At 48.0% G+C, this 25662-nt stretch overlaps 2 protein-coding genes across 5 annotated transcripts in view; both read right to left on the bottom strand.

Moving 5' to 3' along the window:
- Nucleotides 1–3659: 3659 nt before the first annotated feature.
- On the bottom strand, nt 3660–6900 carry KLHDC7A (kelch domain containing 7A). Its single transcript, XM_072354158.1, has one exon. It carries the CDS (start codon nt 6594–6596, stop codon nt 4335–4337), a length of 2262 nt encoding a protein of 753 aa, XP_072210259.1. The 5' UTR covers nt 6597–6900; the 3' UTR covers nt 3660–4334.
- Nucleotides 6901–8844: 1944 nt separating this feature from the next.
- IGSF21 (immunoglobin superfamily member 21) overlaps nt 8845–25662 on the bottom strand; it is a 28519-nt gene continuing 11701 nt past the window's right edge. For 3 of the 4 annotated variants that reach the window (XM_072354163.1, XM_072354159.1, XM_072354160.1), the window contains exons 2-10: nt 21328–21440; nt 15797–15918; nt 12497–12615; nt 11956–12071; nt 10913–11354; nt 9821–9906; nt 9479–9671; nt 9358–9396; nt 8845–9134 (exon numbers count right to left, since the gene is read on the bottom strand). In XM_072354163.1, coding sequence (XP_072210264.1) covers nt 9061–9134; nt 9358–9396; nt 9479–9671; nt 9821–9906; nt 10913–11354; nt 11956–12071; nt 12497–12615; nt 15797–15918; nt 21328–21440 — 1304 coding nt within the window. In that variant the 3' untranslated portion in view covers nt 8845–9060. The remainder of the gene's footprint in view (nt 9135–9357; nt 9397–9478; nt 9672–9820; nt 9907–10912; nt 11355–11955; nt 12072–12496; nt 12616–15796; nt 15919–21327; nt 21441–25662) is intronic. The other variant, XM_072354162.1, reaches the window with a different exon arrangement.

Here is a 25662-nt window from a genome sequence, read left to right as displayed (position 1 = left end):
ATAGGGTTTAATGAGGCCCATAGGTTTTAATGGGGCCCATAGGGTTTAATGGGGCCCATAGGGTTTAACGGAGCCCATAGGGTTTAATGGGGTCCATAGGGTTTAATGGGGCCCATAGGGTTTAATGGGGCCCATAGGGTATAATGGGGGCTGCAATACCATTAACAGCCACAAGGCGGAGCTATAACGGAGCCCATAGGGTTTAATGGAGCCCATAGGGTTTAATCGGGACCATAGGGTTTAATGGGAGCTGCAATACCCTCAGCGGCCACAAGGTGGCGCTATAATAGAGCCCATAGGGTTTAATGGGGCCCATAGGATATAATGGGGCCCATAGGGTTTAATGGGGCCCATAGGGTATAATGGGGGTCTGTAATACCATTAACAGCCACAAGGCGGCGCTATAATGGAGCCCATAGGGTTTAATCGGGACCATAGGGTTTAATGGGAGCTGCAATACCCTCAGCGGCCACAAGGTGGAGCTATAACGGAGCTCATAGGGTTTAATGGGGCCCATAGGGTATAATGGGGGCCTGCAATACCATTAACAGCCACAAGGCGGCGCTATAATGGAGCCCATAGGGTTTAATGAGGCCCATAGGGTTTAATGGGGGCCTGTAATACTCTCAATAGCCACAAGGTGGCGCTATAATGGAGCCCATAGGGTTTAATGGGGCCCATAGGGTTTAATGGGGCCCATAGGGTTTAATGGGGTCTGCAGTCTCCAGTCTAAAGGGGCGGAGCCCCATATGCTAATGAGCCATGAAGCCACACCCCCGGTAGGCTGGAGTCCAAAGGGGCGGCCACCAGGTGGCGCTCTAACATAAGCTATATGGGACCCCATAGGGTTTAATGGGGCCCATAGGGTATAATGGGGGCCTGCAATACCATTAACAGCCACAAGGCGGCGCTATAACATAAGCTATATGGGATCCTATAGGGTTAATGGGGCCCATAGGGTATAATGGGGCCCATAGGGTTTAATGGGGCCCATAGGGTTTAATAGGGGCCTGCAATACCTACAATGGCCACAAGGTGGCGCTCTATCATAAGCTATATGGGACCCCATAGGGAATAATGGGACCCCATAGAGAATAATGGGGCCTCTAGGGTTTAATGGGGCCCCAAATGGCCGTGTTTTCTTCCCAGAATGAAGGCAGGTATGTGTTCCCCTCCCCCAGTCAAATAAATCATATTATCACAGATTGGAAAAGACCTCTAAGATCACTGTATGGGAGATTGGTAATCACAGCCTGAACCTCTGATTAATCAGCTGAGGCAAGTGTGGTGTCAGCTGTGGGAGCACAGGTGAGAGTGATGTAGCTGTGCTCCTGGAAGGGATGGAGCTCGACTCCACCTCCTCTGAGATCTCATTTAAGGGCTGACCCCACTGAGGCAGCATCTTTTGGAGATTGTTCCTCAGTGAGGACTGCTCCAGCTTCCTCAGCTAAGCCATCACCACTGGTGAGTTTCTCTTTTGCTTATAACCTTTGTACATTTCCTACCATCTTTGCTAACATCTGTATATTAGCCACCCATACAATCATCAAGTCCAACCACCAGCCCATAAGCAGGAGAAGGGATCTATCCGCCTCCAAATGACTCATGGAGGCCCTTCCATGGCAACCCATCCTGCAATGGCATCACGTCCCAGAACCACACAGGAACATCAGCACCCACAAGTAGCCGCAGCCGGGGGCTGACGGTTGCTTCAGGCACGAGGATTTTCCTTTCTTCTTTTTCTCTGCTCTTAAATCCCCAGTGGTCTCTGAACAACCCCAGGTACCAATACAAGCTTGCTCCTGCTTGTCAGGAACAAGCAGCTTAATTTGGCAGCTGGCTGTGCTTAATATTTCTTTCATGTATCACATCAGTTTTAAATGCAAAACATGTCTGGATAAGCTCACTTTTTCAGTTTGTGCTTTTTTTCCCTCATGATGCAGCTGACATATTGAAGGTAGCAATGTTTAACCAATAAAGAAAAACATTTTAAAATGCTAGTTTTGTACTTCTTTAATTGATTTCCAGTTTCCATTGGGATGCAGCCTGGCATGTTTCAAAGGGAAAAGGTGTGTCTGGTAAATAAGAAATGCGTCATTCACTGTTTTCTGCCATAATCAAAAGTGTAAAAATTAAGAATGTGAATCGAAGTACATTAAACTATGTAATTGCCTGCATAAATGTGGTGGGGTGGATAATGGAGCTTCCTGATTAGAAGAAAATACCAAATTTAGTGCAAGGGCTGTGCTTGGTGGAGTTTGCAAAGCAGTGTGGATGAGTTACACCTAAGGATCTCTGCTTCTGGGAGCTGAGCAGAGCTGGTGCTATCGGCCAGTAGTAAGCACTGACAGGACGAACCAAAAGTTCCTTGCCAATCCGCTTACAGAAATAATGCCTTCACGTCACAAGGGAAAAACATCATCCAGGTTGGGGTATTGCCTTACATTTGTCCTTCCCTCTGTGCTGCTTTCCCCTAACCTCAGCCAAAACTCACTTTGTCCTTGAGCGTAGGATCAGTGCATGCTTTGTGTCTGAAACTGGCTTTGCCTGCAGAATGACGCAGGATGTCCTCGGTACCTCCAATCTCCAGAATGCTCCAGGAAAACTGTGTTAATATGGGAGGGTGCAATAGTGCTATGAATTGTTCATGGTCATCATTGAATTGTTCATGGTCACCATGCTGAGGAATGAGAAAAGTCCTGAGAACAAGGGGTTAAATCTCAGATTAAACCTCATGTGGAAGCAAACCGTCCCCATGAGAAGGGCAGGGTCCTACTAAAGCTTGAAACAGGAGCTGTCGGCTGAAAGGCATCCAGCTGCCTCCATCCTACCTACCTTCCCAGAAATGCCCAAAGTTGTGGGACTGCTGCTCTGTGCAGGTAACAAATAATTGGGGGGTTAGTAATAATAAAGCTTTTGTGACTTTCTTGACTAAAAGATAACCTACTTTAGGCCATGCAGAGAGAAGAAGTGCTGTGGGGCTGTGGACTTTGAGCTCTGAGTTAATGACTTATGGTGCCAGGTCAGAAAATATCTGAAAACACATGGCCATAAAAGCCATGAACATCTACATGCAGTAACTGTGCCATTTGGGCCATTCACCGTGATGGCAGAGAGAATGAGATGAGGTGGCAATAATAACTGGGAGAAAAACAAACCAAACAAATGGAGGTTATTTCCCTCCTCACACCCAGAAAATTCACTCTGGACAAACATGCACCTGCATCCTCCCACACCATATTGACACGCAGCATGGCACCCAGAGCCATACCTTATCTCTGAGGGCTCCGAACGCACTTTGTGCTCAGCCAAGGGTACGGGCACAGGAACCGCAGCAGTGTGCAGCTACGGACATGACAAATGACAATCCGTTCAGCTGCAAGCTTTAGCAGCTCAAGGAGCTAGGGGAAGAAAAAGCAATTACCCAAAGTGGGCTGTTGGCAGGACACTGCGGTGCAAACAGAGCGAGGACAGAACAACCCCAGGAAAAAGAGACGAGAGGACCCAGCGCCAAACCAGCTGATCACAGTGAGAGATCTGCTTTGCTTTGGGGCTCTTCCTTGGAGTCACTGCCTTGTGCAGCAATTAGCAACATAAAACATGCACTGGCCTCTTTGTTCCCATTAGTCCTTAAACCATGTGCAACAGTAGCCTGTGGTGATTTTTTCCAAATATTCGCATTTATTTTATTTAAGACCAGCTGCCTATGAGTCTATAACATTTATTTACATTGCATGTGTATAAATGATTATTTGTATGTTATTCTGGGCTGAGGATACAGTGGGTAACAAGGCAATAGAAGGAGCAATACCTCGATGGGATGCTTTGGTCCCCACCCTCCCACTCTAGGGTGACACGAAGGCTCAGTGACAACTTGCTACTGATGGGGACATGATCTTGAGATACCTCTTTGGAACCGAACTTCACTGCTGTCTTTCTATGCCCTAAAATCCCTCATACGTTGGGCACGTGGGTCAGTATTAAAAACCTGTTGTTTGCAAAGCAGCAATCTATGGAAGTAGCTGGGAGTTTATTTGCATTCAGCCAGACACACCTGCATTTAAATACCTGTAGGCAAACAAGTCCACCCAGCTCCAGTTTTGCTCCTTCTTGTGTCCCCAGTCCTAGGCTTATGTTTCTTTAAGTGCAGTCTGTTTTCTTCTCCTCCACTTACAGGGAATGGAAGATGGAGCAGTGGCCTCGTCCTGGATGGCATTGGTCCAGCAGTGGAAGGTAAACGAATGTGACATTGTTCTGATAGCATTAGTCCAATAGGGAGCTGTAAATGAAGACTGGTGACTTCTGTTACCTGCTTGTCACAATCTCGTAGTGTCTCAGACCCGTGTCTGCTCCATCCCTGCCCACGGCAGCACCAGGACAACTGGAATGAGGCTGCCCCGGGGTGCAGGAAAAGGCTGTAGCTCCTTGGTCCCAAAGCGTGGTGAGACGTGGTCAGCCAAGAAGCGGATGTGGAAGTGGCGACCGATGCAATGCACCAGGCTGCCCACTGCAGCACACTGGAAGCAGGCTGAGTAGGCTTTGGTGTGGGTGGCACACTTGTACCACAGCTTGGCCTTGGCTCTGCAGCGATGGACACCAATACCCGTGCTGCGACTGAGGTCGAAGCGGTAGATGAAACCGTCGACACTCACCATCTCCACTGTCCTGTCCTTGCCACCGCCAGCTGGGCTGACCGTCCAGATGTCCTCACGGGCCACGTAGCGCAGCAGCACGTAGCGCAAGGTGCCCCCTGTCACATAGATCTCCCCGTCACACACTGTGGCCATGTGGGCTACAGCAAAGGTGTCGTGAGGGAGCGGGGCAATGAAGACCCAGCGATCATACCGTGGGTCGTACCGCTCCACTGTGTAGAGGCACTCTCCACCAATGGCATAGAGGCAGCCATCCAAGGCCACCAACTTGCAGTGAGGGCGCGCTTGGTTCAAGGGGCAGATCTCCCTCCAGATATTAGTCAGCGGGTTGTAGCAGAAGACACGGTTGGAAGGTCTCTGTGCGCAGCCCAAGCCTTCGCAGCCTGCTACCACAAAGAGGTAGTTGAACATGCTGCACATGGCACAGCCCTGCGAGACCACCTCTGGTGGGATGTGGCAAAGGTGATGCCAGCTGTCCCCCTTGTCATCGTAGCAGCAGAGCCGGCTAGCATTGAGGCCAAGCTCACGTGTGATGATGTCTGCCACAACAACACACATCTTCCCCTTCATCCTGCGCTGAAGAATGAGATCCCGCTCACTGGCACTGAGGTGGCAGTAGATGGAGGGTGTCCTCAGCACCTGTAGGTAGTTGTCACTCATGACCTTGTAGGCAGCCTCCTGGAGGAAGCCAAGCTTCTCTGCCTTGGCCCTACAGAGGACCTCATAGCAGTTCCCCAGGTTCAAATGGGTGTCTAGGGAGCAGGGTGGTGTTTGGAAGAAGTTGGCTTTGTCCACCAGATCCAGTTGAGGGCTTGCTGGTGGCACGCTGGTGACACAGAACCCATCCATGGGCAGCTGGAGGTGAGAGTTTTCTGCAATCTGGAGTACACTGTTCTTACGACTGATGCTGTGAGTGGGAGCTGGGGGCTTGGGGTCCTTCTCTAAGTTCTCCGCATTTGATGGGACAGTAAGAGAGGTGGTAGGGCTTTGAGATGCCATGGCTGTTTCTTGGGAGTGAACCTCAGGGAGCAGAGTGGCAAGGCTCTGTAGCTTTTTCTTGACCCCTTCTGATGTCTGCATCTCTTCCTTGACCTGATCCAGTCTTTGTTGCTCTGTGTTGACCCACTCCAAGCACTGCAGCTCTTCCCTGACATGCTCCAAGCTGCAGCTCAAGGCTGTACCCATAAAGGCAGATGGGAGAGATTTTTTTCTTGATACTGAATGGGAGATGGACTGGACGTAATAGTCATAGATTTTACCTCTGAGGCCAGGAGACAGATGCTGGTCCCCATCCTGTGCCTTCCTCTCAGAGATGTAGCTCTCCTCCACCTGGATCTTTGCAATCGAGGAAAAAGAGTGGGAGGTATCCGACTCCCTGCAGCTTGCCGTTATCTTTACCCCCAGCTCCGAGGTGACACTAAGGGTCCGGATCATCTCACTGCTCCCCTCCCGGCTGGTGATTCTACTGGCCAAATCCTGCTTGGTGCTTTGTGCGCCTCCATCCCCTGCCATCTGGTTGGGAAGCACGATGTGTGGGACAAGCACACTGTGTCCATTCGCACCACCTTCCTCCTTCAGCATTTCATTCAGATCCCTGTTGCTGTGAGATTTTGCCTCACCTCTGTCTTCCTCCTCACTCTCTGGCAGAATTTTCTCTCTCTTTTGCTGTAGATCTGTGACTCCTGCTTGGGCATCACCACCACTCCATGCCCCAAACACTCGCCTGTGCCGCAGACCCTCCATGTTCTGCCCATCTGGAACTGCATTTTCCCTTCTCCTCTTCTCTCTGCACGCATCGGATGTTGGGTTGTTGCCTCCAGGTGCTGAGCGGGACTTGTAAAATCTGTATGCAAAAGTCAGCAGGAGCAGAGCAGCGGCAGAAAGGACCAGCTTGCCTGTCAGCTGCATGTCGGACTGCCAGAGCACAGTTACCCACTGGCTCATTTTTCCGTGCCAAGCACTTGAGAATGTGAAGAATGTGATTAATGATTGCCGAGCCCCCAGCAGAACTGGCCAGAAGTTTTGGGCAAGGTGACTTTGAGCATGCAGGTTTGCATGGCAGCTTGTTGTGTTTGAGCAAGGTGGGACAGGGAGGGCTCAGGTGTCACTAGCAGGGAGCTGTGACACAGAGCTTGGCAAACAAAGAAACTCCGTGAGATCTTTCAGGAAACAAACCTGATGGGAGGGAATCTATATCCTCTGCGTATCCTGCCGATGCTGCTTCGCTCCACTGCTTTTTACTATTTAATAGTGCTGGAAGGGAAAAACAACTTGCTTGACCCAAGAAAGGTTTAATTTCCTTGTTCTGTCTCTCTGAGGGTTGAAGCCAGGTGAAAGCTGAGCACAGGGAACAAAGGGAGGAGGCAGCCTGCAGCTGGGCAGACCTTTGGTCCTACGCAGAGCAGCTGCTCTGTGCCACTGGATGAATAATTTGGCAGCATGCTCACTAATGAAGGGTGACAGCAAGTATCCCAATAGCCACTGAACTCACTTGGTGGTGAGCCTGAAAGTGACAGGTGGATAACGAGCTATGGGGAGAGGGGCAGGGGGCTCAGGGAGGGCAAACTGCTGCAAATAGAATTGGGGTGGAGGTGGAAGAGAACTGCAGGCTGGAGTTATGGGGTGCGTGGCAAGAGGAGGATGTACTCCGGAAAGCAAAATCATTGGGCTGAGGGGGGAAAATTAGTATAGGGAGGAACTGGAGAGGTGTGACACATCGTTTTGAAGGGGTGAGCACTGCACAGGGGCTTATCAGGATGCACACAAGGATGGGAGTTGATAGTGAGGGGAACTGAGGCACAGACAATGTCACACAATTTTCATACTCTTCACGCAAAATGTCATGTGTGAGCAGTTCCCATCTGAATTCTGAAAAAGCTGGTGAATCATGCATCCCCATAGGGAGAAAAGAAGGGGTATGGGGCCACCCTACACATGGTACCCCCCAGCAGCCTCTGCTGAGTGGGCTGACTTTAAAGGGAAACCAGGAACTTCCTTTTCCCCCAGTGGCATTTCTCTGCACTGAGAGATGCACAAAGAAGTGGGGCCTACATGAGCTGAGGAGGCGAAGAACAGCATGAGCTCTTTTAAATACAGAAAATATTATAATATTATATAATATTATATATAAAATATAATAATAATAAAATTTAAAAAAAAAAAAAAAAAAAGTGATCAAACCAGCCAAATCCTGAGTGTTGCTGGTATGCAAGCTTGTTCCTGATCTAGTAGGATTTGCTGGAAAAATGAGCTCTGGTGATGCTAAAACTTGTGATGAGTGTGTGGGAGACAATCAGTGCTAGTTTCTTACCTGAGGCATGGGGAAACTGAGGCACCACTGGAGTCTGGTGGAACCAGGTTTCATCACTCATGAGCTCAAGGCTGCAGTACTGCTCACCTTGCAGCTGGCATCCTTTCTTGCCAGCAGGGATTCGGATGCTTGGTTCTTTTTGCTTCAGGATGAAAACAGAGCTGCTAATCCCCCTAATTCCCATCCATCCGGGGCCTCTGGAGCAAACTTGTCCCTGAATAGCTTCCAGCAAAAATTACAATGCTGAATGGTTTTGCACATCAGTAGCAACTCCTGAGCCACTGTGTGTGTTTATTCAGTTCCTATGAGGTCTGGAAATTGCTGGCAACAGTGAGTGGTAGGAAGTGAATCTGCTTAATAATAATTAATCATAATAGTAATAATAGTAATAATACTTAGCACAAGGTACAGGGCTTTGGGAAGCTGAAGCACTGCATGTCTGCTGGCTAATCCTTCAGGATTAAGTTCCTGGGGGAAAAGGCAGGGGAGTGAATGCCTGCATAGAGCTGTCTTAGCACCAGAAAGATGGTGCTAAGCCATTTTAGGGTCTACAACCCCAGTGGCACTCATGCTGGTGATGTGTGTGGCTTGTGCCATAGAACTGAGTCCTGGTACGGTAGCACAGTGGGGTCAGGATCATCCCTTCTTCCAGCCTGGGTGCGAACTAGGGTTGGTATAAATGCGGGGACATGGTCCCTACTGCTTCCTCTCCAATGGACATTGGGCCCTGGCATCATAGCATAAGTGTGTCCCTCTCCCAGACCTTGGAGAGCTACTGGGTTCCCCAAGGTGGTCTTAGGTACCCCAGACCAGTCCCCAGATCTTCCTTCAGTTCCCAACCCAAGCTCTCCCTTGCCTCTACAAACAGGAGGACAAAACATTCAGTGCAGCCTTCTACAGAGGCAGATTTTTTTCTTTTAATTAAATTGCCCGAAAAAGCCAAGACAGAGACAGAGACTGAAACCGTAAATAGCATAGGAAAAAAAAAAAAAAAAAAAGAAAAAAAAAAGAAAGAAAGAAAAAAAAAAAAAAGAGAACCAATTGGTCAAAGGTGTAAATGACGGGCGGAGCTGTACAGAAGAAGAGGCAAGCGAAGCTTCACGTTAGCTCCAGGATCACTGTTAGGGTGAGTGCCAAAACTAGTCTGAAGCTGCGGTGGCTGGTAACTGAACCTAGGCAGGAGGAGAAAAGGGATGGAGAGTTCAGGGATTTCCATCTTGATCACAGAATCATACTATCTGCTGAGTAGGGAGGGACTCTTTAAGGCCATCTTATCCAACTCTCCTGCAATTAACAGGGCCACCTACAGCTTGATTGGGTGCTCAGAGCCCCCTACAGCCGGACCTCATGGGGCCACCACCTCTTGGATTCACCCCACCTCCAGCCACCACTTACCATTGGAGTCCTCTGTTCCTCGGGGAATATTTGGATTTTCTAAGGGAAAGAACCAGCAGAGAAATGGGTTAAGGGGGAAGAAAGAGGGAAGGGGACATGTGGGGAAAGGGCGATGTTGTACCAAAGACAATGAGGCGAGTGTGGGTGTCAGTGGAACCCAATGGGTTCTGTGCAGTGCAGCGGTACATGGAGCCATTGAGTTCAGCTGGCACTCGCTCCAGCACCAGCTCCTTCCCGGCGTGCTCGGCACTGCCATCCAGGAGCCGGCTTCCCACACGGGTCCACGTGAAGAGGGGCTCAGGGAAGACTTCATTCTGCATGGAGAGGACAGCACGGTGGGTTTTGTGACCCTCAAGTCTCCATTGTCCCAGCTTTATGGCCACATGGCAACCTGGACGTGCTGGGATGGATGCAAGGACAGCATCACCCCATGGCAATGCGGACAGCACATGTGGACACTGACCTGAAAGCCCTGCACCAAGATCCGAACAGTGTCTCCAACGCGTGCTCTCATGGGGGTCATGATGATTTTAGGGCCCTTGGGAGCAACTGCAACAAAAAGGGATGGGGAGAAAAGGGTCATCATCCTTTGGTTGGGGTGAACGAGGGTTTGATGAGGTGCTGGCCAGCTGGGGAGGCAGACTGTTGGGTGACTGATGGACAGATGATAGATGGCCAAATGGGCAGGGTAAGCAAGTACCCTGTGGGCTGATGCGATTGACAGACAGCTGCTGTGGGATGCACTCATAGCCAAGGACATTTTCTAGCCAAAACGCATCTTACCCCACTCTGTTTCCTCTGTGGCACACAACAAAATGTCTCTGCAGTTGACAGACCTCCCCAGAAACACAGCAGTCATTCCCTTAAGATGCCTCCTGCTTCTGGGGAGCCCTGACATCACCTCCTCATATCATCATCCACAGCTCTATACATCACCCTGTTTTAATTCTTGGCTATATAAAGAATCCTCCCCACCCCCACCCTCTGGAAAAAAAAAGCAAAAAAAAAGATAAAAAGGCAAGACAACTTCCCTATGGAATAAATTGGGGGGGGGGGAGGAAGCGAGACATGCAAAACCAAAACAACAATAACAACCTACATCAAAAAGTAAAAAAACAACAACAAAAAAAACAACAAATTCAAAATTTAATACATGTGAAAAATAAAATGAGTAACAAATGCAAAACTGAATAAATGCATAAAAGAAAAAAAAATTGCAATAAATAAAAATAGCAAAAAGGCAAAAAAAGGTGATAAATGCAAAATTGACAAAAAAGGCAATAGATACAAAATTGCAGCAATAACCAAAAAACTGACAAGTACAGTTGCAATAAAAGCAAAAAAAAAAAAAAAAAAAAAAAGAGCGAGACCCCAAACCAGGTGATAAATGCAATAAATGCAAACAAAAAGAAAAAAAAGAAAAAATCAAAAACATGCAAAAAATGCAATAACTGAAGAAAAAGCAAAAATGTACTATTTCCACCCCTTCTCCCCATCTAAAATTGCAATAACTGCATAAAGAAAGCCAAGCCCAGACAACCAAAACTGTCCTTACCGAGGGTCACCTCGGACTGCATGGGCATGGAGAGCGCCGGGTGCTTCACCTCGCAGCTGAAGAGCGCCTCGTTGTCGATTTGGGGGTTGAGGGTCCAGGTGAGGGTGGCCCGCGCCTCCACGGTGCCATCGCTGATGGGCACGTGTGTGTGGCGGAAGTAGTAGATGGGCTCCGCCACGTGCACCCAGCGTGGGAACTCCCGGCTCACCACAGTTTCAGGGATGGCTTCAGTAGTGGGACCCCGCTCGGCCGCCAGCCCCCGTGGGGGTTCCGCAGTGCTGGGGGGCCCGCCCCCCACTTCTCCCTCGGCCAGCGATTGGGGCACCTTGGTGTCATCCAGGTCACGGTGCAGGAGGTTGCGGGGTGCCCAGTTCCCAGTGGCAGCCGGTGGGTCTGGCAGCGGGGTGGCCTCAATGGGCTCCCCATCACGCTTGAAGTACACCTGTGGAGGGGACAGAAGGGATGCGGAGCACGTGGCGGTGGCGCTGGGCTACCTGTTCGGCCACTCCCTTGGGCAGCTGCGAGTGGAGCTGTGCCCAGAGCTCTCCAGAAGCATGCTATGGTGCTAATGGGTAGGAAATTGCTTTGCTTTGACATTGAATCTATTCATATATATGTAAAAATCAATATATTAAAAAGTCAATAGCAGAATTTCCTGTTGGAGATGTAGAGGAAACATGTGTGTAATAACACAAGTACAATTTAAAATAGGTCAGAGATAATTTTGGTCACAGGATAGGAGAAAATAGAAAAGAATAGAGAATGAAATGTCTGGGAGGGATCTACAAAGACAATTGAATAAGGAACAGGATAGAATAGAGGATAAGATACTTGGAAAAGATCCACAAAGATCATTGAACAGAGAATAGGGTAGGATGGGCTAGAATGGAATAGAATAATTTCAATTGGGGCCTACAGAGATCTTTGACTATCAGGTCATAGTGAGTGCACATACACAAAGCATTTCTCTCTCCAGTGCCCTGTTCTCTGTCAAGTGATTACAGGGAACCTACCTATAGATATTTTCAGAAACAAATTCTCACCAGTGGGGCGGGCTTGCCACCGGACACTACACACACCAAGGTAAAGTTCTGTGCCTGGTAGCGGCTGAAGGGCGCTGGTGTGTCAGCGGCGATCACAGAGATAGATGTTGGCGGAGCTGCATTGGGGATGAAGAGCTGGGGTGTGAGCATGGAATCCCCATCCCATCCTTAGCATCACCTCACCCCTCTGACTCCCTGCAATTCACTGGGGTTGCAAACTGGGAAGATATGAGTTGGAGGTCCCTCCTTGATCCATCACCAAAATGTCTCGGCAATGGTTCGACCATGGGGTACAGAGACCCTCCTAATGCTTCCCTTCTGTCCACATCCAACTTCTCACTCACTCATCACTCCCCATTGTCACCATCACATCATTTAGTCATGACTGCCACCACATCATCGCTACCACCACACTACCACCACCTCACTGTCCCCCCACTCTGTCATCACCACCTCATCATCATTTCCACCACCATGCTGTCGCCGACTCATCGTCTCCATCATCATAACATTGTCACCATCGAATCATTGCTGCACTCACCCATCACGTTGAGGAATATATTACCGGATGCCAGGACCACCTTCTCCCGTGTGGCTCGGTCATAAATCCCAACATGACACTCATAGGGGCCATTGTCCGAAATGCGAACCTCGGGGAGGCTGGGAAAGACAGAGGGGACTCACTGCCAGCCCCCACTCCAGCTTCCCTCATCCATAACAAGGAACATCCCGCTAATAGTAATGGAAATGAGCCATGGATCAATAACTATTAATAACTGCAAAGGCTTCAGGAGAGAGCTGTGTAATGTGGTTTAGCAGCTGGAGTTTACTGGCACTGGCAGCTCCTCAGGAAGGTAAGTAATGGTATTAATGAAAGAAGAAGCTCACAGGAGGTAAAGGCACTGCTGAGAGCAAAACACTGCAAACCACGGACATTCAATGTTCGCAAAATGCTTATGGGAAAGGCTTGGATGCTATGGACCCCTGCTTCCAGCTGGACAATGCCACAGCTATGGAAGAGTGCAGTGGATAAAAGCATCAAAAACACAAACTCTGAGCAAATGCGTTCCTATGCAGGGCATGCTTTGATCTATATGCCATCCAGATTTTTACATATATTTAAAAGCAGGAGAGGAATGCAGTGTAGGAGGAAACACTCCAACCAGCTGCAAAGAGCCACCCACCAGTGCAGCATCCCACTGCAGAAATTGGGATTGGGCCACCTCACATCCTCTCATTGCTACATCCAAGCAAGAGCATCATCTGGCCAGTCCCAGCTTTAGAAGAAAAAAAAAAAAACAAAACCCAGCCCCCCAATGGATTCTCTGCAGCACTCAGGCATGCACCTTGCAGGGCTTCCCCAGCTTAGGGGGGAAACAGAGTGGCAAGCAGAACTCAGAGGCTCTGCATTGGAAGCCCCTGGCTGCCTTCCCACGCCTACTCACCATGCAGAAGCCCTGCTAGCGTAAACAAGCCCCCAATGACGTGAGCAGTCACTTGGCAGTGCCTTTTAACGGCCGTGTTGCTCTCAACTGAGCCTCCACCATCTGTTGCAGCCTCTAATTGCCCATGCACGCATGCTTCGTTAGCAGAGAAGAGGGAAGAGAGAAGCAGTTGGAATGATTTTGGTCTGCTCCATTTCAGGCCTGTCCTATTGCAGTGGCTTCAGCTCTTTAAGCTTGCAAGATTTGGGGGGAAAAATGAATCACGTTGAGGTTTCTGCAGCTATAATCGCAAAGGCAAGGATCCAGCCCTGCTAGATAGCGGGATGGGATGGTTGGAAGGGACCTACAAAGATCACTGAATATAAGATAGGCTAGAACAGAGAGGACAGGATGGAGGACAGAACAGGATAGAATTGCCAAGCCCCAGTGATGCCCCACTGCACCCTTCATGTCATGCAGCCAGGCTGGGATCCCCTGCAGATGCTCAATGTAGGGTGAGTACGATGCCATACAACACACCTCACACACCTCTCACCACCCTCAGCTGATTTCTTTCTTTTTTTTTTTTTTTTTTCAAAATCCACTGAAATATCACCACAACAGATTCAAAAAGCAACTTTACATGCTGCTGAACAGCCACCAAAACAGAAAGATGTAAGGATAGACAACCCCTTCCCCCAAAAGTATCAAGCCAATGATTCAGAAAATGGGCTCTTTTCATACCCTTTGAGAAACAGCTCCTTTCTCCCCAAATCTGAGGCATGTTGCTGCTTTCTGCTGCAAAAAGGCAACTGCGTGCAAACACGTCTAGTGCAAACATCCTGCACTGCATGGTAATTCAGATGATTTGTAGGCAATGCACTGACAATTACCGATGCTTTTAAGTACTCAATTCTAGGGCAGCAAAATTTTCTGCTCTCAAATTGTATTAGTTCTACAACACATATAAAAAGAAAAAAAAAAAAAAATCCATCCCCCAAAAATGGAGCTTTCTGAGACAAAATGCTGTTAGTGCCTTAAAGAGGGTGAGTTTGGTACATCTTCATCCCCATGGGATGGCTCAAGGATTGCCCATGTTTGGGGTCTTGCTCTGTATGTGAGGAAAGCTTTATTCTGATTTAAATTGCCAGTGCTGCCTGCTGAAGAAGTGGTTAAATCCACAGTGAGCAGAAACACTGATGTTAGGGCAGGAAAACAAGGCTGTCAAGTTATGGAACTTGTAATTCATTAGCAAAGCCTCCAAAACTTCCTCCTAACAGTAATTAGTCATGTCAGAAATTTGCAAGACAATCAAGTGAGTGGATCAGCACAGCCTGAGCTAAACAGAGAAGCAAACTGAAGGAGGGGATCATCCTCCTGGCATTCCTCTGAGCATCTCCTGAACATCCGCTGGGCATCCTCCTGTGTAACAACTAAGCCTCCTCTGGGCATCACCCGAACATCCACCAAGCATCTCCTGAGCAATTCATGTGCAGCTCCTGACCATTCTCACTAGCAATCCCTGAGTATTATCCTCTAGGCCTCCTAATCACTGTCTGAGCAATTCCTGAGCATCCCTTTGAGCATCTCCCCTCCAGCCCTATTTTCCTATTTACTGTCCACTCTATATTCACATTTATCTGCCACAGAATGATAGAATATCCCAAGCTGGAGAGGATCCATAGTGATTATCCAAGACCAACACTGGGCTCCACACAAGACCAACCAAAATTCAAACCATGTCATGCCATGAGTTCAAGCCATTGCAAGCACTTGCCCTCATTTATAACAAAACACAAAGCTAAATACAATAGAAAAAAAAAAAACAAAACATCAAAAACCCCAACACAATTCAAACCAAAAATAGAATATCATGCTTGCACACAGCTAGGCAGGGATGCTTATCTAAGAGATAAACCATGCTGAGCCCTTTCTGTATTGTGGATATTTGAAGGTGTGAGGCACAGTGCTGCCTTGAGAAATCGACTATAATTTCCTTGCCATACATACCAACTTTATTACCCAGCACTTGGAAAAACAAGCTTTGAAATATGATTAGCAAATTCTAATTTAAAAGGAAAACAAAGTTTAAAAAACCCCATGAAAATAAACACTTCAGCATTTTTGGCTTAAATTAAGTCTCCCCCTGATTTTTTTTCAGGCTTCAGGTTGTTGTTTTTTTTTATAACATCAGCAATAAAACAAGTGTGTAATTAGTAATAAAGATGACACTCTTTCAAGTGATTTTGTACTTGGAAGAAACACAAAGATGAGCTCTTATGCTGACTGTTTTATATACCTCACTTATACCCTCAAGCACCCCAATACGGGGAAATTCCTAAAAAAGGCATTAAGAAGAAGCCGGTGTGTTAGAGGATGTGACACTGCAGCTGGACAGCAAGGTCAGAGCAACTTACCGCACTGTGGACTGGTAGACCAGGTCCTCCCTCTTCCTGTAGTTCTCCATATGTGAGAAGTTGGTGGAGAACATGGCATCAAAGGTGAAGATCTTCTGCTTGATTGTGCCGCCATCAGTGACCTACAAACAAAACCCCAGCTATAAATCTCACGAAGCAAACTCCTCCAGTTTCTTCTGCATGGTTATCACTGCCGCAGTTGGAAGGCTATGGCACCACCCATCTCCAGCTGCTCCCTGGGGCTGCCATTTCTAATTGGAAAAAAGCTTTTAGAGGGGAGCAGAGAGGAGCCGTATCCCCCTTCACTGTGACTTGGAAAGTGTGAGCACAAAAGAAAAAACAAAGAAAGCGGAAGAAAGCAATGCATCTTGACCATGGAGATCTGGGGGGCTGTAACAGCTCAGATCAAGAGAGTTACAAACATTGTCCTTCTTGAAATAAAACAGGCATCAGGTACAAAAGTGTAATGACAAACCCCAGAGCAGCATCTCCCTGCTCTCCTGCCCTACGCTTCCCTCCCTGCTTAGGAAGAAAAGAACTTCAGCTCCAGATTTTCTCTTTCCCCCCTTTTTATCACATACAGGAGGGAGAAAATGCTGTCAGTAAAACTGTCTCCATAGATTTATTTGCTGAGGCTGAGGCTTTTATTACAAAGAAAACACATTCTCCTATGGACACGGGATAAAGAGCGGCACAAAGAATTACTGGAGCCATAAATCTCTCATCACTGGGGGACGAGGGAAGTTTTCTAGGAGAGATCCCATTCACTGCACATTTTATTTATGCCCTGGGCTGGGCTCAGGGAGGTTTGGGAAAGGAGGAAAAATCTCAGTGCCACACTCAGACCTCAGCGTGCCATGGCTGTTGCAATGTCTGTGGGGGTTCTTACAGTGATTATTTTGGAGATAAAAAAGCATCTCAGAAAATAAATGAAAGAAGAAATCAAATAAAGGGTTTAGCAAAATCACTTCTGTTTTTTGAAACATCTGCATGCAATAAATGTGCTATCCTCAACTTGCTGCACCAATCCCACAGCTGCAACTGCAAGATGCAATCACAGCACGGTGCTGGACCAGCCAGAATGCTGCACTCCAGATGTCTAAATGGCATATTTTCCCCCCCCTATTTTATGTTACTTCTGAGCTTGGTCACTGCCAAAGGAGGGATGCTATGTGTCAGCTTTGGGTTTTTTTTAATATACTGGCTTAGCAAAGTCCTTCTGGGTTGCTACTGGCCCCATGCTATGGCCACATTGCATTGTAAGAGGGGGTGGATTCCACATCTGGCCAGATGTACATAAAGCAAATGGAGCCAGAGCAGTGCACCAGGAAGGCAGAGGCACCGCTGCTCTGGGAAGCCCCCATGGTCCCCTGAGGATGGATGGCACAGCAGTCCTGTGGGTCCCTGAGGATTACAGGCAGCTAACAGGCTCCTCTGAAAAGGCACACACAACACAGTCACTCTCCAAGGATTAGACCTACTTACAGCCTTTTATCTGCACCCTAGGGTCAGCTTTGCTTTTTTTGAGAGGAGCTGCAGAGAAAAACTGCTGGGAGAATCTACGGGGGGTAAAGGCTTTGGGATCACCAGTGAGTGGTGATCACCCCAAACTGCAAGCCCTGGCTCCAAGAAGCCCCTCCTGCAGAAGAAGGGGTGCAGGGAGAAGAAAAAGTGTGTTTACAGCACCAGTACAGAGCTCAGGCTGAGGCTGCGGGATGCATGCTGCATTATTTATAAGGCCCAGGAAAGATCTCATTCCTGACAAAAACTCAACGATTGCCACTGTACCGAGAGATATTAACCTTCTGCTCCCTCCTGCTTCTCCCTCGTTTGCTCTCACCTCTGCAGTGACCCAGCTGCTTACTGCCCCCAAAACACAGCCGCCCCATTAATACTGCTGGAGCAGCTCGTCGGGATGCTCGATAAGCATCCCACTGTGATGGATGGGGACCAAGGGATGGAGGGAGGCACTGCAGAGGAAAAGATGAGTTACAAAAGGATGGGAGGTGCTATGCATCCCAAACTCACTACCCAAAAACACTACCGGGGGAAAAGAAATCGAGTGTTTGAATTCTTTGCCCAAAACTGGGATGGGTTAATCCCCAAAAGAGCATCTCCATCTGCCATGCACCCCAAAGGGAGCAATGATATTGGGATGCTGCATACAGACGTACATACAGATGAGTACCTCACACACTGCAGAGGGATCACGTGCAGTTTTGGGATGCTCCCTAAAGCTGGAGCCATAATAGAGAGCACACTGCTGGCTCTCAATCCACCGTGCTGCTGTGTGTGACCTTGTCTCCCTGCCTGAGCTTGAGGAATTAAAATAGTTACCCATGCTGACATTTAAATTATCATCTCTGAGCAGCAGAGCCGACCCAGACGGCATGGAGATGAATGGCACGAGTCAGCCCCTGCTCACTTACTGTCCCAAGATCTCTCCATCAGTGCTGAGCTTGTATTTCAGAGCATTTCTCTGCAGCTATAAAACCAGTGGCTTGTCCCAAAACAGGAGCAGGTTTATAAATTGCAGCGGATTTGGTTCAGTTGAAAAATCTGGAATGCAACACTCCAAAACAAGCCACTGCCTTCGGGAAGTTCAAGATAGCAGTTTTGCTAGTCACCCTCCTGACATCTCCAAAAATAGAGAGTTCTACAATTTCATGGTCACTCTGCCCAACACAGTCCCCAACCTTCACATCTCCTACCAGTCCTTCACTGTTAGTGAAACGCAGCTCTAGCAGGACACCAGCCCTGGTAGGTTCTCAAACCAGCTGTGTAAGGAAGCTATCTTCCATGTACTCTAGAAACCGCTCAGACTGCTTCCTCTGCACTGTATTATATTCCACACATATATCAGGGAAGTTGAAGTCTCCCAAGAGAACAAGCATTGGTAATTGTGCAGCTTCCCCAGGCTGCTCACAGAATGCCTCGTCCATCCCTTCATCCTGATGAGAGGGTCTATAACAGATCCCCATCAAGATGTCACAGGCCTTCCCCCCCAATCCTCACCCATGGACAATCAACTTTATCATTCCCAGCCCCAAGCTCTTCAACATCAAAACAGTCTTTGATATAAAGGGCCACACCACCCAAACATCCCATGCCAAAACCACCCAAACATCCCATGCCATTGGCCTCTCCTCACCCGAGCCCCTGACTGCATGCAACCTGTGCCGCCAACACACATCCAAGATTTTCTTCCCTCTCTTTGCTGTTTGTTTGTTTGTTTGTTTTCTTTTTCTTTTTTAAGAGCTCTGCACTGCTGCAAAAAGTAATTTCCCCCTCCCCGTCACTCACTGCAGCGTGGTAGAGACCATACTAATCAGGTCTCCAGTGTGACCCCCGAGACACTGCGATTGGAGGCAGCCAACAGTTTGGCAGCTCCGTGTCTTCTCCCGCTCATTACAAGCTTATCTGCAAGGATGACATCATCCTCACTTCCTGATAGGTCTTAAGGCATTCAAGACAGCAGCCAGGGGTTCCAGCCCATGTTTGCACATGTTCTCAGGCAAATCACACCAGCTGGGGATGGATTTACCGTGGAGGATCTGTGGAGGTGTTTGGACGTTAATTAACACCTCTGCAGACAGCGCACATGGCTGGTTTTCCACGGAGAAGCTGCCTGGCTCCACACGCTCTCCCCTACCCATCATGTCCTTTGCTTGTCCCAGGTGCCACCAACCATCTGGCTTGCACATCCCGTGGGTTATGCACACACCCTGTGGGCTATGCGTACACAGTGTGTTACAGACACAAACCACATTTAAGCATGCACCCCATGGGTTATGTACACACTCCATAGCCTACAGACATGCCCTGATGGGGTTGCACATGTGCTCTGATGAGCTATAACACCATGAGTCAGGCATGCACCCCATGGGCTGTGCACCCTCCCTATGGCTTATGCATACACGCAATGGGTTATGTACACACCCCGTATCTATGCATGCTCCCTATGGCTTGCACACACGACAGGTTATGTACAAATCCCATGGGCTACACATTGCCCTGATGGGTTATCATTCTCCTCATGAACCACAAATGCACTTGATGATCTACACACACACCCCGTTGGCCAGGCATGCATTCCATAGTCTATGCATGCATCTCATAGTCTCTACACACACTCTGTATGTGTTAGGCATGCACTCCAACACCCTACATCCAACTGCTGCCATTGAGATTGCCACCACAGACCTCTTTTGCCTCCTTCCTATGCACCCCACTTGCACCTCCACAGAAGCTTTGCACCTTAAAGCCAATGAGCTCTTTGCTTCCTCTAAAACAAAGCCCCATCATTATCTGTCCTGCTCCACTCAGCTGCTCCAGTGCACAAAGCACAACAGCACCGTCAGAATGATTTACAAATGCAGGAAGCACACTGGGAAAGGAGGAAAAAAAGGCGAGGGAGGCAAAACAAAACAAAAACCAAACAACTGGAAGACAGGAGGATTTAGGGAGATAAAAATAAAAGCTGGGTTATTTTTTCCCCTCCCACTCTCTCCATGGCACCCCCCAATGTGGTTTGCTCAGCCACTCCATGTGTTGTCCCCTCAGAGAGGGCTTGAGCATGCCTCCACACATGGGGATTAGGCAAATCCAGCCCTAGCTTGCAGGAAAATGGGTTAATCCAATATTACTGAGTGGAAAAGGGAAGCAAAAGCCTGGTGAAGATTGCACCATGCAAAAAAGGCTCTTCCTCCCCAAAATCGAAGGTCCAGAGTAAGCCACTAAAAAGCCCCAGAGAGAGTCACTAAAAAGGGGTCTGGGACTGTTTTTGTTTAGTAATTCAATATATTTTTTGTTGATACACCTAACCACACCTATTTACAGCAGGACGCAATGGGAACGCACGCACCACACTCATGCAAGAGAATATCCATCAGCACCTGCAGGCTGTGCAGAGAGCTTTAAGGCACAGCAGCTCATCATTTGGGGAGCAGAAACAACACGGTAGGAACAAGAGAAAACCTCCTATAATGAAGGACAAGGACAGCCCTTTCATCTGCCATTGTTTTGCTGGGGGAAGGAAGTGTGCAGGAAAGCCCAGGAAAGCACTCAGTTTTGCACCATTTCCCATCCAACATCAAGAAACTCCTCTGCTCAGTGGGGCTGATCCAAACCCAGAAATCCTAAGTGGCACTCATCCCAACTCAGAAACCCAGATGGCACCAACTGCAACTCCAAAATCCCACATGGTGCCAGCCCCTTGCACCTGTAGAACCCACACACCAAAACCAGCCTAAAAAACACCCCCCAAAAAACTCAAACAGTAAAACACACAAAAACAAATAAATAAATAAATGAGAGCGCCTTAAGATGACTGCCAACTCATTTCCCCGCCCCCTCCTCCCTGCTTTAAGAGCCCAGCCATCTCCTTGTTGGCTCTGTGCAAGGACAGCAGCACAATTCATATTCCCACTGTTGCACCAGATGGCCACGTTCATCCCCATCATCCATGACCTCATGCCACGTGGCTGCCTCTGCGTCCCCACCCCAAGGGCAGAGCCTGGGTACCAGCTCACCCGGTACCAGACGATCTCCCGCATCTTCCCATCCGTCTTGAAGTTGCATTTCAGTGTCACAGCGTCGCCCACCACCACGGGCGGCAGTGGCTCAATGCTGACTGTCAGGTAGGCTGCAACAGAGGGGAGAAAAGGGACATGAGAGCTGGATAATATGCCAAAAATTTGTTCCTAGTGGTTTTGGGGGCATTCTATGGCTCTGCTCACAGACTACAAGTTGATTCCATCCTACATACATGGATATCATCATCATATGCACCAAACGCACAAAAAAAAAAAAAAAAAAGAAAAAAAAAAAAAAAAGGAAAACCCTTTAAATATTATTTATGTTATTATTTATGTAAGGAAAAACCCTTTTGCTGTTTTTCTCTCTTTGCAAAATCACCCAACTTGCCTGCAGGTACCCAAATCTCACCCAGCTCTGGAGGCTTGAGCTGACCTGTGTACAAACCCCAACCCCAAGGACCAGTCAGGATTCTGGATCCACAGTTGCAACTTGCAGCCTTGTTTCTCCTTTTTTCCTCTCCCCATCTCCCTTCCTTCCCTTTGCCGCAAACCCATTGCAGGAGCACACAGCTGGGGTCAAGAGGGCAGGCAACCGCCTTTCATTTTGAGTTTGCTGTATCTCCTCCAGCTGCAGATTGACAGCCCTGCAGATCTGAGCCCTTACTGAATTCCATTTGGCACTGTTTCCAAACAGCACACCCCAAAATCCACTGGAAAAATCCATTTTGTTCTAACAGCTACTTGCATCGGATGGGAAAGCAATGCAGAACAAATAGGGGTGGGTTTGCAAACAGCCCCGAGTGGTGGAGGAACTGAGATTCCTTTGCAGAGGAAGCAGCTGGAGTTGGCAGAGACAGGAGAGGAGCAGGGATGATGCAGGGGTCACGCGGGTTCTTCGTGGGCGTATCTCCATTTTTGCCACTTTTGACATTTGCAAAAGATTGGGCACAGAAAGCAACAAGCACCAAAGCAATGCTCTGCGCCTGGCACAGCTCTGCTTGCCAGTAGATGTGAGCAGCCCCCAGGCAAGATCTCATCTCCCTCCTGTCCCCAGTGTGGATCAAGCAGCCAATTAAATGAGGCTGGCAGCAGCAGCACGAGTGACAGGTGACAGAGTTGAGATTGTATTTTCCCTTGTGCCTGCAAGTTATTAAAATACAGAAGTCCCAGCGTGGCTTGAATGCAGCCCCTGTAGTTGTTTTGTTCTTTTTTTCAATGGGTAAGCTGAGGCACAGAGGGTGAAAATGCACCGCATAGTGCTCTGCACTGGCTGCAGCCCCACTCTCGTGCATGGCAGTGCAAAGCAAAAGCATCCCCATCTGAATCCCTGCACACACATCTCTGATCTCCAGCTTCCAAATGGCTTAAAAAAAACAATTTTTTTTTTATTTATTTTTGCTGCCCCCCTCTATATGTTGCAAAAGTCCAATAGCTACAGGCTTTCGCCACCCAGCTCCTACATCTACCTTTGCTCAAAACCAAGCCTCAAATCCAAACTGGGCCACTGCTGAGTTGCTCCTTCACGGGTGGACCAACTGCATCCAAATGTCCAAGTATCAGAGAAGATAATTCAGGCTTGGTAGTGCCAGGTGGACATTTACTATTTACAAACAACTGAACATTGCTATGAGATGTCTTGCACTTTGCAAAATCAACATTCTTATTTCTTTGCAACCTCTCAATTTTTTGCATCAGCGCTACAGGGGCCAGAACTCCTCATGTTCAACCAGCAACAGATGCCCATTTCAGAGCGAAACCCAAGCAGAAGGAAAACGGTGAAAGAGGAAAAGAGCACAAAGCAAGGAGAAGCACCTACTTGGCCCCCAAATAAAAAAAATAAAAAAATAAAAAAATAAAAAAAAAAAAGGGGGGGGTTATATTGATAGCAAGCAGTGGGAATTCTTGCGACATCCACTTAAAAAAATTATGAAAGAGGGGGAAGGGAGAGATAAGTGAAATGTCCTTTTAAATAGGGAGTGACACATTAATAAAAGCAGCACATTGTAACATTCTCCGTGCTTTCAGTTACAGGATGGCTGCAGGGAGGCGGTGCAAACAACATGCATGCAGAAGCTGAGGGATGTTGGTGCGTTCCAGTGTCCCACAGCGCTCCACACCCTGTCAAGAAAACCCGTCACTGTGTGCCCAGTTACTTTGAAGTTACATCCAAGGAAAACGTGAGTCCATGGATACTGATTGGTATCGCCTTCCCCATATGCTTACCGATCCCTCAAGTCTCAGTGCTCCCCAAGAAGCCAATGCCAAACCAACAGTGGGTTCTGTCTCTCTGGGACATGACCCCACATTTCAGCCTGTCCCTTCTGTGCCTATCGGGGTGGCCATTTTGGAGTGGCGATGCTGTTTCTGGTGCTGGGTCAGAACGGGCAGCCAAGCAGGGACATCCTCCAGGTGCCCACATGGATGATATGAACGCATCCCCACTTCAATCAGCCTGTGACTAGCAGAGCTCATACATAATTCTCTCTATCTCTTTCACCACCTCCTGTCCCTAGGTTCTCAAAAAACATTCAGGAAAAGCAACCCAATGGGCGCTTTGTGTCATTTCTCCCCTTTTTCCTTCCTCCTGCTCTCTCTGGCTCTGATATCTCCCTTCCTCCATTCAAGGCTTGGCCTTTCTTGTGTCTTCCAGTCTTTTGTCTCCCTCTCCTCTCCTCTTGCTGACCTTTAACATGAGGCCAGCCCAGCTGGCTCCTGCTCTCTCTGCCTTTTCATTTTCCTCTGCAGTTCTGCCCTCCAGGGTTTCTTCTGCTGGCATCTAACAGCAAGCACAGGGAAATCCTCCAGGTGCACAGCTCCACTTTGCACAGGGTTTGAAAGGACTTCAAGATTTTGCTGGTGGAGGAGGCACTCTGCCCCTTGAAAAAGAGAATCTAGCATCACTTGGGATGCTATAACTATGAGGGATACGGTTAGTAGACACGGTGGAGATGGGTTGATGGTTGGACTTAATGAACTTTGCAGTCTTATCTAACCTTAATGATTCCAAACAATTGCATTCCCCAACAGAAGGGAGGAAGATAATGGGAGGCGCATTGGAGGTAATCGGGGTGCAAGGTGAGGCTGAAGGTGTGGCTCTGTGGCCACAGATGTCAAACTCTAGGGCTGAGGAACATTAAGCAAACGTGTTGTGACTGGGAGCACTTGGCAACATCTTGTTCATTAAAGATTAAATACCAGCAGTTGCCCCCATTCCTGTGAGCACAGCAAATTACTTTTTCCCTCTCTCCCTGGCTATATCCCTGGCTCCAGCAATGCCTTATTTATGATCTTCCCAGGCAATTTACAATTATAATCGGCTGCTGCCTCTCCTACTAACCCAGGAGGGCTGCAAGGGGCGAGAAGCCCCAACACAAAGTGGCCACATTTTGCTAAATCTGGAGCCTTTTCTCCTGTCAAGCTGCTGCACTGCTGTTTGGTTTTTGTTGGTTTCTTTCTCCCTCCAAAATGGAGGAAAAAAGTATTTTAATACAGGTTTAACATTCACAAGTGAAATCAGATGTGACAGACAGAGGCAGTGTTAGGCGTCCAAAGGAGATGGTCCTTTTGCAAAGGAAGAAGGTGAGGGGAGCCCCTTTCTGTTCTTAAAGGCATAAAGGCGCATGAGTTTTGCTTGATTTCTCACTTTTTCCTTACAGAAAACCAAAAGCTGAGTATCAACAGGACAGAATGCCCCCAAAAACCACCCAAAATTTGTGCTGGATGTTACCATTTTTTTGCTCATTCTTCATGCTGTATTTCTTTTTCTATTCATGCAATAAAGCCATAAGAGCCAGCGTCACTGGGACACCTGGAGCAGAAGGAGAATCTCGCTCCCACTGTGAGGAAGAGCCCTGCTGGCAGAGAGCAAATTGTATTAATGCTGTGTAAATAGGATATGAACAGGCCGACCAAACAATTAAAGAGCCAGTAATTAAAATTCATCTTCCTATACACCGTGGCGTATTAAGTACAAACATTTAATTAGATGCCTCTTACCTCAGCCATTTGCATAAGAGGGAGGAAGCACTTTGCAGCTGTATCTCTAATTATACTGCATGGGGGCTGCTAGACCACACCAGCACCTAAATCCTATGGAATTGCAGGGAAAAGACATATAGAATACATAGTATATTTTCTCCAATGAAATAGGTTGCAATAGGCACACCGAAGCCTACAACAAGCTACCTCCATCTTATGGAAGTGTCACATGTCTTGCTAGCTCTTTGTCATTTTAATCAATAATTTTAATCAATAATTGATTGAGCGTGGCTGGTTTGGCCTTTTGACCCTTTTAAATCAAGATTAACTGAGAAAACCACTAAAAGCAGG

This window comes from Excalfactoria chinensis, chromosome 20 (genome assembly GCF_039878825.1).
Source record: "Excalfactoria chinensis isolate bCotChi1 chromosome 20, bCotChi1.hap2, whole genome shotgun sequence".
In the NCBI taxonomy this organism is placed as follows: Eukaryota; Metazoa; Chordata; class Aves; order Galliformes; family Phasianidae; genus Excalfactoria; species Excalfactoria chinensis.
The sequence above is the reverse complement of the archived record's forward strand: the minus strand, read 5'-3'. Positions and strand labels throughout refer to the sequence as shown.